Source organism: Triturus cristatus, chromosome 6 (assembly GCF_964204655.1).
Source record: "Triturus cristatus chromosome 6, aTriCri1.1, whole genome shotgun sequence".
Taxonomy (NCBI): Eukaryota; Metazoa; Chordata; class Amphibia; order Caudata; family Salamandridae; genus Triturus; species Triturus cristatus.
In genome coordinates this window covers 41,955,163-41,969,100 of record NC_140589.1, presented here as the reverse complement: position 1 = coordinate 41,969,100, position 13,938 = coordinate 41,955,163, and the positions used below count along the sequence as shown (strand labels likewise).

At 49.4% G+C, this 13,938-nt stretch overlaps 1 protein-coding gene across 2 annotated transcripts in view; it reads left to right on the top strand.

Annotated features, from left to right (window-relative positions):
• DAAM2 (dishevelled associated activator of morphogenesis 2) overlaps positions 1 to 13,938 on the top strand; it is a 630,299-nt gene that overhangs the window by 536,875 nt on the left and 79,486 nt on the right. For both annotated transcript variants that reach the window (XM_085610233.1, XM_085610232.1), the window contains 3 exons: positions 7,549 to 7,655; positions 8,232 to 8,320; positions 10,343 to 10,511. In XM_085610233.1, coding sequence (XP_085466359.1) covers positions 7,549 to 7,655; positions 8,232 to 8,320; positions 10,343 to 10,511 — 365 coding nt within the window. The remainder of the gene's footprint in view (positions 1 to 7,548; positions 7,656 to 8,231; positions 8,321 to 10,342; positions 10,512 to 13,938) is intronic.

The following is a 13,938-nucleotide window of genomic DNA, read 5'->3' as shown; positions in this document are numbered from 1 at the left end:
GCTGCTGGGTTCCTGGCCTCTTGGAGTTGTCTTGAATGTTATGGTGGCATTTGGTGGATCTGGTTCGACGAAAAACTTAGCTTTGTCAATCAGATTAGCAAATTGACAGGTATATGTTTCGGCATTTTGAAGATGCTCAGAAAATGTCTGCCCCTGTTGCCCCTTTCCGCCAAAGAAACAGTAATAAGGGCCTTAGTTACCTCCCGTCTTGATTATGCCAATACATGCATTGTATGTAGGTCTCTCTGGCTACCTAATGGATAAGTTGCAGGTGGTGCAGAATGCCGCTGCGCGGTTGCTGCTGTACTTACCCAAATTCACTAGCATAAGGCAACATCTCCGTAATTTGCACTGGCTGCCGTTAAAAGCTAGCGTCTTGTTCAAGGCTTTAGTTACGGCCCATGCAGCACTATATGAATACGGCCCGATGTATCTGAGGAAACGTTTTTCGTTTTATGTCCCAGGCAGACACTTGCGTTCCTCGAACACGTGCCTGGCCTCCGTACCCAAAATCTGTTTGAAAAGAAAGGGGTGCAGCTCATTGTCTTATTTGGCAGCTAAGTCGTGGAACTCTCTCCCCCTGGAGCTCTGTAGCCTTCAAAATCCCTCTCAGTTCAGGAAAAAACGTAAAACTTTCCTATTCAATTAATGCCTGTGTTCCTTCTGTTTTCACTGTTCTCATTTGCTGGTTCGCGCCGGGACACTCTTCTGAGTAGCCGTGCGCATTACAAATCACCAGTAACATAACATAACATTTGTTGTGATTTGGTATCCCTGATCCTTCACTAGGCACACGTGCTTCTTTTCTATGCTGGTTGGAGGTGTGATCCATCTGCTATCATTTCTGCCTATGTATGAGGGTTGCTTATTGTAGGTAGACTTACTGTCGCTGACGTCATATCACTGACATCGTAGAGACGAGAGCAGCCAGGTGTCATTGAACAGTGACGTCAACTAGCCCTCCCCTTCAAAGGGCCCAATGTTTAATTTTGATTCAACATATTTAAAATGTTGTTTTGGATATTTTTTCTAAAATATCTTACAGGCCTAGATACAAAGCCTGGCTTTGTACGTAAATCACTCCACTGCCAGGAGCTGTGCACTGATTCCAGCAAATTCTGCATCAGCACTGGAAGCTTTGCAAAACTGTCTGCAGTGATACAAAATTGACCATTTGTGCAATAATGCTTCATACTGGTGCAGGTTACACAGATGGTAGGTGTCAGGTGGTGCACAGAAGCCCGTAGTGCTGCACCTCCAGGAGGACCCGAGGACATGGTGAGGACCTGTTTACAATCAGGGGGCCTCAGGGCCTCTGTAAACAGACACAGGGCTCCCAGAGGAAAGAGTAGGGTGTGTTGTGTGACCCCTGTGGATGCCCACAGTTCTCTAGTGCAGGACTTGTCTTACAGCTTAGACTGTACCTAGGTCTTTGTTGGCCCCTACAGGATCGGTCCCATGGGCAGCACTCGAAGGGAAGCGCAGAAGCACTACGGATCCTTCCGTTCTCTACTTCCACCTTAGAATTCTAGTCTGCTCTTTCTCTGCGGAGTTTGCATCTCTTCTTTCATTGGCCCATTACTATTTTATCTACTATCCCTGTGCACCTCCTCTACCTCTGGTGCTTTACTTGTCCATCTCGCACACTGTGTCCTGGTGCCTACATCTAGGATTCTTCTTCTCCGGGTTGTGTGTCACATTCTCCACCGCTCCCATGGATCTGCCAGTGTGAACCTTTGTGCCATTGGTGCATTCAGCAGCACAAGCGAGCAGCATTTAGTGGTGCACTCAGCAGCACGAGGGAGCAGCATTGAGTGGTGCATTCAGCAGCATGAGTGAGCAGCATTGAGTGGCGCGTTCAGTAGCACTAGGGAGCAGCATTGAGTCGCCATTGAGCAGCACGAGGGACCAGCATTGAGTGGTGCATTGAGCAGCACGAGGGAGCAACTTTGAGTGGTGCATTGAGCAGCACGAGGGAGCAACATTGAATGGTGCATTGAGCAGCACGAGGGAGCAACATTGAGTGGTGCATTGAGCAGCACGAGGGAGCAACATTGAGTGGTGCATTGAGCAGCACGAGGGAGCAACATTGAGTGGTGCATTGAGCAGCACGAGGAAGCAGCATTGAGTGGTGCATTGAGCAGCACGAGGGAGCAGCTTTGAGTGGTGCATTCAGCAGCACGAGGGAGCAGCATTGAGTGGCGCATTGAGCAGCACAAAGGAGCAGTATTGAGTGGCGCATTCAGCAGCACGAGGGAGCAGCCTTGAGTGGTGCATTCAGCAGCATGAGGGAGCAGCATTGAGTCACCATTGAGCAGCACGAGGGACCAGCATTGAGTGGTGCATTGAGCAGCACGAGGGAGCAGCATCGAGTGTTGCATTGAGCAGCACGAGGGAGCAGCATTGAGTGGTGCATTGAGCAGCACGAGGGAGCAGCATTGAGTGGTGCATTGAGCAGCATGCAGAGCAGTATTTAGTCTTGCATTCAGCAGCACGAGGGAGCAGCATTGAGTGGTGCATTCAGCAGCACGAGGGAGCAGCATTGAGTGGCACATTCAGCAGCATGAGGGAGCAGCATTGAGTGGCACATTCAGCAGCACGAGGGAGCAGCATTGAGTGGCACATTCAGCAACATGAGGGAGCAGCATTGAGTGGCACATTCAGCAGCATGAGGGAGCAGCACTGAGTGGTGCATTGAGCAGCACGAGGGAGCAGCATTGAGTGGTGAATTGAGCAGCACGAGGGAGCAGCATCGAGTGTTGCATTGAGCAGCACGAGGGAGCAGCATTGAGTGAGCAGCATTGAGTGGCGCGTTCAGTAGCACTAGGGAGCAGCATTGAGTGTTGCATTGAGCAGCATGAGGGAGCAGCATTGAGTGGTGCATTCAGCAGCATGAGGGAGCAGCATTGAGTGGCACATTCAGCAGCATGAGGGAGCAGCATTGAGTGGCACATTCAGCAGCACGAGGGAGCAGCATTGAGTGGCACATTCAGCAGCACGAGGGAGCAGCATTGAGTGGCACATTCAGCAGCACGAGGGAGCAGCATTGAGTGGCACATTCAGCAGCATGAGGGAGCAGCATTGAGTGGCACATTCAGCAGCACGAGGGAGCAGCATTGAGTGGCACATTCAGCAGCACAAGGGACTCTAAAACGCTGGTGGTGCTGTGCAGCACCCAGCTCAAATTCAGCTAATTTTCCTGCTAGTTACATTAATGATCCCAGACTGTGGGAGTGGTGCGGGATACCAAGGGTAAAAATGTGCAACCATCCACAAGCCTACCTCCCACCTAAGGTTTCTCGCTGTTGTGGACAGTGCCGGCTGCTGCGGCCAGTGTGAATAGCGCCCTGTGGGCCGGTCGACTCGACTGAATGTGTCATTGTTTTCATTGTTACTAAGTGAAATGACACAAACACAGACTGACAAAGAGCCTGATGTGTGCGTAAAGGCTACTCGCGGATAACGCTGGCCCTGTCAGCGGTGTGGTGTCTTCTAGAGACAAAGAAGCTGTTCTACCCTGGCGAGTCATCCGATGACCAGTGCACTGTCCGATGGTGTACCCAGGGCCGGGTGCATCATGAAAGGTGGCAGACCGTGCTAGCCACGGTGGCACACGTAGCATGTACATCACATGCCTGTGAGAAGGTGTGTGAGGGTACCCAAGCAGGGTCCTTATTGCTAAGGGCTAAACAGGGCTGAGGTCCTGAAATCCCCAGCAAGCGCATACGCGGCACCCCACTGTTCGTTCCCTCCTCAGTCCGCGTAGCCTTGCCATCAGTGCCCAGGCTTCTGAAGATGGAGTCCAAGGGGCTGGTATTAATGCATTGATGTTTACCGGCCGCAGTTGGGTGTCCTCCATCAGAGAGCTCTTGGGAGCAGCAGCCTGAAGTCACTGAGGCTAAAACTGAGGTGGGGGGGGGGGGACAGCTGGTTACATTACAATGTAAGCAGCTGCAGCATAAGAATAGACATCTGGGGAACAACGCCCCCCTTTGAAGTTAGAGTTGGATGACGGGTGGGAGGATGTTTGGTTGTCTCTGTGTGTGGCTCTTTCTAGCCTGGATTAGGTTGAGTTTCAGCTGCTATAGTCAACGGCCGCAAGTGCGGCTGACCATGCACTCGCCCAGGGCTCATCGCGCCTATTTTCCCTGGGGTGAATTCTCTCCTGTAGCCAATAGGGAGGACACAGAGGATGGTGCATCTTGCCTCAGGTTTGTGAACTGTTTTCAGTCAAGCTGCATTGTTTTGGATGATTTGCACCTGACTCCTCCTTTCAACAGGCCCAATTATAGAGAAGTGCCATAGTGCTGCAAAGAAAGGGCATTGTGGGAACTGATCTTAGCGCATCCAGAAAGGACATTGACACCTACATGTTCTGGAACTGATCTCTCATCTGGTAGGTACAAGTAAGAAGGATTATGAAGCTTTAAGATCAGTCATTTCCTGGGTGGATGAGCCGAGGTGGTTCCAGAGGACATCCCTTCCACCCAGTGCTTAATTTGAGCTGGTGTTTGCCCACTGCCATTCATTTATGATTACTAACACTTATTTGTCCTCAATAAACTTGGATCCAGAGTAAGGGAGAGAAAAACACACAAAGGGGAAAGAAGGATGAAGGGAAAGATGGGAAAACCGTGACAAAAGAACAAAGCAGGGATGAAAGGAAACCTGCAAGAGCAAGATAAAAGGCAGGGAGCATCTGGGAGTGGATTAAAGAAGCATGAGGTTGAATCAAGACTATGCAGCCTTGGCACTCAGCAGCCGGACCTTCAATAGAACCGACTGCGGGCTTCTGAGCAAAACTTTGGTCCTCAGCAGTTATTCTTTTACAAATTAAGCACTGATCCGTGCAGCTCAGACCTCCTAAAAGGCCAGTGAAGGTCCAGAAGACACTCTCTTTCCCTACGAGTGAAAAAACCATCCCAAGAAGTCAAGCAGGGTCCAAACGGTACCTGTTACCCTGAGGGACATGATCATTCCGAAAGGACAAGCTACTCCCAGAGTCTACCCTGGCACACCATGAGTGGCATCTGTTTAGGAGCTGTGGAGGCATTGCTGATCCACCTGCAGGTGGTTAAAAATGTGATGGCTAGGCTTCTTTTGTGTCTTCACAGGTATTCTTCCATCTCGTCGGCTCTGAAAGCTCTCCACTCGCTGCCCGTCAAGAAACGGATCCTTTTCAATGCGCTGGTCCTGGTTCATAGAGCAGTGTATTTGTCCAGCACCGGATATCTGGCAAAGAGATTTGTACAGTATCTTCCTACCAGAGCGCTGCGTTCTGCCTCGGCCTTGCTTTTGTCAATACCCCACTGCAAACATGTCTGAAGGGGCAGTGAAGCTATTTCTTTTCGGGCGGCTAAAGCCTGGAATTAACTTCCATGTGATTTGCTAGCACAGGAAGAACAAACGACAGACCAGGGTCCAGCTCGACCAATCCACAAGTACAGTCAATAACACAGTGGTGCAACACACTTCCTGCACCCGTCGTCCAAAGGTGCGAATTACAGTCACAAATTTTCAAGAGAAAGTGGAAGGTGCACTCGTAGCAAAGGTAAAAACTGGCACACAGCCAATGCGTTTTGTTCCCAGTAGTGCCAAAAGGGAACTTCATCAGGGCTCTTGAGTGTATAATGTCATAAATGGCACAGTCACCTGGAGCAAAGTAGGTAAGGAGCTCTGCCGGTTTTCATGCCGGTCTCCGAAACCCTTGGAGAGTACCAGTTAGGAACTATGGACAAACAAATGGCGATTTGCACGCACTATCTTTAAGACCACCTTAAAGACAATCTTCAATATCACAAGGCGTATTGTGCCCTCTGTTAAAGCATTTAATTCTTCATCGCCAATTGGTTGTATATTCGAGAGACCCTTACCTACTTTGCTCCAGGTGTACTGTGCCATTTATGACGTCACTTTTTCAAGCTTCTAACTTATTCCTGTCGATTGGTTATACACTCAAGAGCCCTGATGAAGTTCCCTTCTGGCACTACTGGGATCGAAACGCGTTGGCTATGTGCCATTTTTTAAGGATTGACTTAATAAAGGAAGTACTTTTGGAACTATTGCTCACGTGTTTACCTTTGCTACGAGTGCACCTTCCACTTTCTCTTGAAAAATTCCATGTGATTTGCGTTTGATTCCCCTTGAGCCTGTATTTCACAGGAAACGTAAAACCTGGCTTTTTCTGTGAGATAGTAAGGCTTGTGTTATGAGGCGTGTACCTAAGGGATCCTCCTGTTTAGAGTTGGGACACTCCTCGGAGTAGCCATGCACCGTACAAATCCCTCATTCATTCACCATCCACGAGCAAGTGACTTCCAGATGGGCGAAGGCATTTTATGTACTATCCTAAAGCATGCCGCTTTCGCGAAGCAGCATACGCTTTAGACCAGGACCTCTGCGAGGAGCACTCTCTCTGCCAAAGGATGGCGTGTTTACCAGAAGTGATGCATGATCTGCCGACTCCTGGAGTCATCTCTTCTAAATGTTAGAGCGCCCAGGAGCACATCTTTACCATGCCAGGGTGAAGTGTCCACAGAGGGAGATGCTTCTACAGGATGAGGGCACTGGTTGTGCCACTCAAAGGTCAGTCCGGAGGGGGACATGGACTTACGCCTACCCTGTGGCGCTCATTCGACACGGTGTGCATGTCGGTACAAATAGCCTAGTTGGAGTTTTCTTAATAACTTTCTGCCTGATTACGACCCTGATGGTCCAGGAACTGCTGACGCTTTTTAGCGGTCCAACCTTTTGCATAATTGGCCCGACCTCCAGATTACAATGCGGGCGGGGAGACTACCTCAAGACCGTCACCCCCGCCAGCATTCCTGCTCCCGTGGCAGGAGAGGCCGAGGCGCCCAGTGGCAATCCCCGCTCCGGCACCGACATCCTGATTACGACCTGCCTTTCTGCCAACCTTTTCATGGCGGGGATACCGCAATGAAAAGGCCGGCGGAAAGGCAGGTAATGGGACAATAACACAAGGCTCTAGGGCGAAAATGCCCTTATGTGACGTGGCTGGTGCTAAGCTGGTGGCCTCCGATGTCGTCATTTCGGTCGCGCACTGTTTTCCTTGCACAACTTGATGCAAGGAAACAGTGCACTTCGACTGACTGGAGGCACCGCAGTAATGGCCGGCATTGGCTGCAGGCACTTTCCTAGGGCTACAGCATGCCGCCACCATGAACGTGCCACCAACACACTGACAGGCCCGCAGGATCGTCATAGCGTGGCAGTCTGGATGTCGCTGGGTTGGCAACGTTCTACCAACCACCGCTGCTGCGGGATGGCGGTGTGGCCGCCAAAGTCGAATCAGCCCCTTAATGCGACGTGGTTAAGGACATAAGCAGATCTCAGGGTAGAGGAGTGAACCTGAAGCCCACTGTGGGTCACTGGAGAGCAGATCTCCAGAGGGCGAAGGGGGCTCTCCCGCTAGACATTCTCAACCAGTGCATTTCTTTCTTTCTTTCTGGATCTCACTCCTGCCTGCTCTGAATTGAACCCTCCTTAAGACCTCTGTGGTTGTGACTCTGCTTCTCTGTGTTTCAGCTCCTGAAGTTTGTTCCTGAGAAGAGCGACATCGATCTTCTGGAGGAGCACAAGCACGAGATCGATCGCATGGCTCGGGCCGACCGCTTCCTCTACGAAATGAGCAGGTACGACGGAAATGTCCTCCAGGGCCGATGCATCAACGGGGAGCACACCGCTGGCCAGGGTGGAGTCTGATCCTGGCAACACTTGGCTGATGGAGGCGTCAATCAAGCTGGGATCACACTGGTTTCAGCCACATCTGGCTTATTACACAGCTTCACATACTAACATGTTGACAATTGAGTGAGAAAAGACAATAGCAAAATGATGAGTGAGGGTAAGGAGAGGATATGGAAACTTTATTCCTAAATTGACACCAAGCATGGCAGGGGGGTCTGTAATGAGAACTCTCATAATCGGTGCGGGGAGGCTGAATGGGCGGGACTTGCAGATGTTGAGCAGGCAGACAGAACTTTGTAGGGAGCATACCTCGAGTGGGGCTTTGGAGATGGCTATAGGTGCATGAGCGATTGTGAGGTTCCAGTGTGAAGTGACCTGGAGATCACACACAGGATATCTTAGTGTGAAACATGCAGGCGGCAGGAGTGAAGACACGCTCACGACTGCCGCAGAACCTCCATCAGTGGATGGTGGTCTTCAGAACGACGACCACTCACGTCCTTTCACTCTCGCTTTTCCAGGATCGATCACTACCAGAATCGACTGCAGGCTTTGTTCTTCAAGAAGAAGTTCCCTGAACGCTTGGCGGAGTCGAAGCCAAAGGTGGAAGGTGAGTCGCGTGCCCTGCTTCTATGTGGGAGTGAGAAGGGTGGGAATGAACATTACCACTGGTGATGAAAGGGAAAGTAACTTACCGCCCATAACAGAGGCGGAAATACTGCCTGAAGATGAGACACACTCCTCCTGCCACAGTAGCGGCAATGCGGGAGAGCGATAGCATTTACTCCGCTCTGACCTGGTCTTAACTAGAGTAAATGTAGACCTGGGGAGTGTGTACCCCTCACACACTGAGGGAATAACACAGGAGTAATGTTTTGCCATGGTTCCCCATTTCTTGCCCGCCTATTAACTATTACATCAATACACCCCTCTTAGCTGATGACAAGTGAAACATTATATGTTCTGCTGGCGCCATTTTTTTTTTTGCTGGAAGGGTCTGCCATTTTATTTACCAATGCAATAGGGCTGGAGCGCCACCTGTAATACAGTATAATAACACACTCGAGAGTGGTAATCTTACCAAAATGGTAAGTTTCATCATAAGAGTCATAGGTCCTCATTTAGAGGTGGGTGGTAGCAGGACATCCACCAACAATCATTGGATATCCCGTCCCTCCTCCCCCCTCGCCGTTTCACCACCACATTTAGAGGTACAGACGATGCCGCTGTCCAGAAGGCGGAGCTCCGGCTGAGACCAGTGAGGATCTGCCATCGAACATGGCATTGAAAAGATTGCCCTGTTTATGGCGGCCCCTCCAAGCGCATCCTCGCCATTTTGTTTCTTTTCAGGACCTCCATGCCAGGTACACCAGATCAGAGCAGCAAAACATTGAAACCCTCCGTACACGTGGAGACAACGCCCAGCTGATCTTTCTGTTTGGAAAACAAATAGATCGCCATCTGGTCTGCCAAACCGATCGCCATGTTGGGCCTAGCTGCATTAAATAGTTTCAATGTGCTTTTGCCGTGTCAGCAAAAGCCCATTTCTGAAAAATGTCCCACCTGGGGCCGTATTACAGAAAGTGCCCCAGACGCGCAAAGGGCATGTGCGTCTGCTTTGTGAACCCCCGGGGCACTTTGGTATAACAGAAGGGGCTGTAGACGCTTGTGCGGCCCCTTCAGTAATACAGATAGCGTTGGTGCGCATGCAGCGCCGGTGCTATCATTAAAGGGTGTTCCCTCATTTGCATGGGGGCGTGGCCCCATGCAAAGAGGGGATATATTTGCCTTTGCGCCCGCGCCGTAATATGGACGTGGGCGCAGAGGCAAAGTAATATGGACGTGGGCGCAGAGGCAAAGAAGCTGTCAGAAAGCGCACTGAAAGAGCGCCTGAAAAAGGTGGCACACTGTTAGTGCACCCCCTGATGGCAGCCCTCTGGTGGGGGGATAGGGGTCCTATTGACCCCCCAAATACCCTATGGATGCGGGTGAAGTGACTCACTGCACCCACCTGCAAAGGGATCCCTAATTCCTCCTTAAAGTGCAGGCAAGTTGGCACCTGCACAGTGAAACATGGAGCCGTTTAGAAGCAGCCGATCCGTATTTCACTTGAATGTGCTGCCCCCAGGGCAGCATGAGTTCACAGCTACCCTGGGGGCAGCGCAATCACTGTAATAGGGTACACTTTCCATGTTTGTGCACCAATTTAAAGGTGCGCCATGGCACTAACAGGAAAAGTGTGCCCTATATGTAGGGCCCAGTTTTACAGTGAACTGTAACTTTGGGCAAACCTTATATGAATCTTATGGTTCCTGTTGGGGATTTGTATATCGTTGGCTGATGTTTGCATAGAAATGTGAAAAGATTCCAATTAGTGGGAACATGATAGAAAAAATGAGGCCTATTTCTGTTTCTACGATAAATGAGGTTCAGATGTATTTTTGAGTCCTGTCGGTACAGTGTGATTGTCCTTTGCTTGCGAGGCAGTGCCGGCATGCACTGTGGTGGGTTATTCACTAGGTCTCAGACTCCCGTTGGAATGATGCTGTGCGGCCTCTCACCAGGGTGTTCCTAACTCTGCCTGGGCGTCATTCTTCGCTCTCTTCACACCGTCTCCCTGTCTTGTTTCTAGCTCTTCTCCTCGCCTGCAGAGAGTTGACCCGCAGCAAGCGGTTGAAGCAGATGCTGGAGATCGTGCTGGCCTTTGGAAACTACATGAACAAAGGCCAAAGAGGCAACGCCTTCGGCTTCAAGGTCTCCAGCTTGAATAAGATTGCCGACACCAAGTCCAGCATAGACAGGTAAGGCCTGAGAGCCGGAGCCGTGTGTCGTTTAACTGTAGCAGCCGACACGTCGCCGTCTGCTAATGCAGAGTCCAGGTCTTCACGTAGATCCCTTAGGGGCGTGCATCAGCCGAATTACATGAGGTCACTCTGGTGTCATTTTGTTGATATTGACATGTATTTGATTATTATTAGCCTTTGATTTGTTCCATTGAAAGCTGATGTTTATCATCACGGTGGAGGATGATCAAAGCTAGTTCTGATGCGGCTGGTTGATATGATGCATCTATTGTATATCAATCACATGGGAGATGAATTACACCGTAGCAAGGATTCAAGAACCTCAAGCAATATGACGTCATACCCTGCAGATGCTCGCTCTTCCTAGTAATAAGGTCTATTTTGAGGCCATTTGTTGCAATCTGGCTCCCTCTAATGGATATTTGTGGTGGCGCCATAAGGCCATTGTTTATAGGGATCTTAATGTAGCATCAACCCTTCAGGTGAAACAGAAAATTTCATTTGGCGGCTGGAGTTGGTAGGGGATAATGTGACTCCTCTCTTGGAACATTACTAGATGGGACAGGCACGGCTCGCAGACTGCATTTATGGGATATTCTAACGGGTTTTGAAGATGTTTACTAGAAACATGGAGAACATGTGATATGCTTATCAGTATTCGTGTATGTTCCAGTTGCCCTGCTACAAGGAGAGCTTATAAAGGATGACCAGGTGGCTTGGAAAAATTTGGGAAGGTGCATTGTGGCAGTAACTGACAAAACAGGCATCATGAGGTTTCCAGTAACTTCTAGACTCCTAAACTTCCATAACTTGTATGTTCATGATCATGATAAGGATTTTGGGGGCCCCTTTTTGAGTTTGGTCGGACAGGAGAACCACTGTAATTTTGCAGTTACCTCGTCACACCAAATCCACAGCCCTCCTGCGTTATTCAGAGTTAGGGCGGCGGCCGCAGTCCTGACATCAGAACCTAAACTGGCACCAATGCTAGAAAAAACCTGCTGGCAGCGGCATAGCTTCGGGGGGGGGTGGGGTTAGGGTTGGGTTGTTACAGCCCCCCCTGGTTAATATATTTTCTGATAAATAGTCGGGTATAGCTGCTTTCAGTCAGGTATGGTGAGGGGTCTGTCGCATTTCACCAGAGACTGTTACACATACACAGACAAAGACGCACACACACTCTCTCCCTCTCTCTGTTTCGAAAGTTTTCAAAAGTGTTAGTTATTTTTAAAGTCTTGTGTTTTCTCTTACTTAGTAGCCCTGCCAGTCTACATTCCTCTCCCCTTCCACTGCCCCTTAAGCCTCCCTCATGTGCCTTAACTTTAAATGCCAGCGTGATTGTTGGAAATTCTGAAGCTCACCCCCCCCAATCTCACTGACCAAGCTCCGCCCCTGCCCGCCAATCTGAAACAGGCAGGCCACATACTGAGCACCGGAAGGCCGCACTCTGTATGGTGAGTCTTCAGGTGCCTTCTTAAGTCTTTGCTACAGACAGACATATTGTTTCCAGTATACTTTGGAGTGGACTTTAGATCATCCCCTTTCTCTTGATTGGATGGATTTCATGTCTGTCTCTGTTGCGTGCTCCTGATTGGATGCCTTTCCTCACTATTCTTTTGTTTGTCCTTCCCGGACCATTCCGGTCTCACAGGTTCTGATTGGATGAGTAGTAGCCTATCCACTGCTTACTTGAGTGGACTCTTATTTTTTATATTTTACTTTCAACACTTCATCGAAGTGCATGTGTTTCTTTGCCCTCGTTCTCCAGTTTTACCTTCCTCTCCCTCTGTTCTTTCCTCATTCCCCATAGCCCCGTTCCCCAATGCTTCACACCCTGCTCCCATCTCAGTCCCCAACCTGCTCCCCATCTTGAACAGAAATAAAAAACAAATCATCTTTTTTATTTTTAATGAGAGCTCGACAACCGCAAAGTAACACTTGCTTGTTTACATCAATTTTTGTGCATTATGCCACTTATTTTTATTTTTTTTGGTTGACATTTTAATATACCACACCAACATGGCATATTAACCGTCAATTAAGAATCTCTGAATGAATCACGTGTGTGCACATATCAAGAAGCATGTGTGTTTATGGGTCATGACGCATGTGTGTGCGTTGCCAGCCATCTTGGATTGGGTTTTGTTTAGTAAAAAAACGATTTCAAAATTGCCAGCTATGCATACACAGCGATTTGATGCATGCAATCAATCAATCAATCATGCACACTCGTGCAGTTGGCAAAGCGCATTGGAACAGCCTACAACTCAGCAGAGCCAAGACCTGTTAGCTTTGCCAGTGCTTGTTTCAACAACTGGCTTCACAGACACAGCAATCATGAGCAGGAAAATACAGCAATGGTTATCTTGCCCAGGGAGAAAACTCAGCTACACGGGTGTTGAGCACTGGGGTTTTTTGATTTGGTGGGTGATTGTCTGCTGTGCCAGCAGTGTGAGGCCACTAAGTAATGAGCCCTTTGTACATGGGGACTCCTTCATCCTCAAGGGTTCCTGGAATGCCAACCTCCTGAATCATCTCTCTGCTGATGCTCTGATGGTATCCTCTTCAAACCTTATCTGTTGCCATGTTTACAAGCCATTGGTGAGATACTGGGGGCATGAGGTAACTCTGGAAAGAGAACATTTCAGTGGATTTGAATGGGAGATCCTTGTTTGACAGGTTCAACTAACCTTCCCTAGGAATAGGAGCCATGTAACTCTAAACTGCACTCTACATACCTAGACACGTGTGCTATTGAAGGGATTTGTCATGTGAGTAAACGTGGATGACCCTGACCCCTTGGTTCTCACTCTATAGCGAATCATGGGTCACGCCACAATAGGATAACTTGAAAACTGTGATGGCAAAGCAATCTGTCTTTGTGTTTGTAAATCCCTAAGGCGTTGTAGGTCCCTAGTAGTGTAAGAGTAGCCCTCCCATGACAGGTTGGGTAGGCTGCCGCAGGTGGACTATGGTCTCAGCCTTGGGCACCGGTTAGTCGGGCACTACACGCTGCTGTATTAGACCTTCAAACCACTGGAATGCTTGGTTTGATGAAAAGGATAATGGGAAAAATACACCGGAGTTAGGAGCACAAGGTCTGGTCGTGTTTGGACTCCGTTATCACTTCATGAAGACCGTACATTTGAAGTGCCAACCCAGATCCTTGATTCAGAACTTGATCTGAGGCCCACCGTAGGGCACGAAACCTCAGACCCGTCTGCTAAAACAATGGTCAGAGTGGGCGTGGCTAAACGGCTACATGAGTTGAAGTTTTCTAGACCACAGGACTCGGGAGGGCTACCGAAGTCGTTGTTGGAAATGAATTCTAAATGGTGGGCAAGGCTGCTGATGCAAGCGTTGTCTTTGCTCCAGTATCTCACTGAATGGTGGCACGGAAGCCCTATCCTGCTGGTTTATCGAT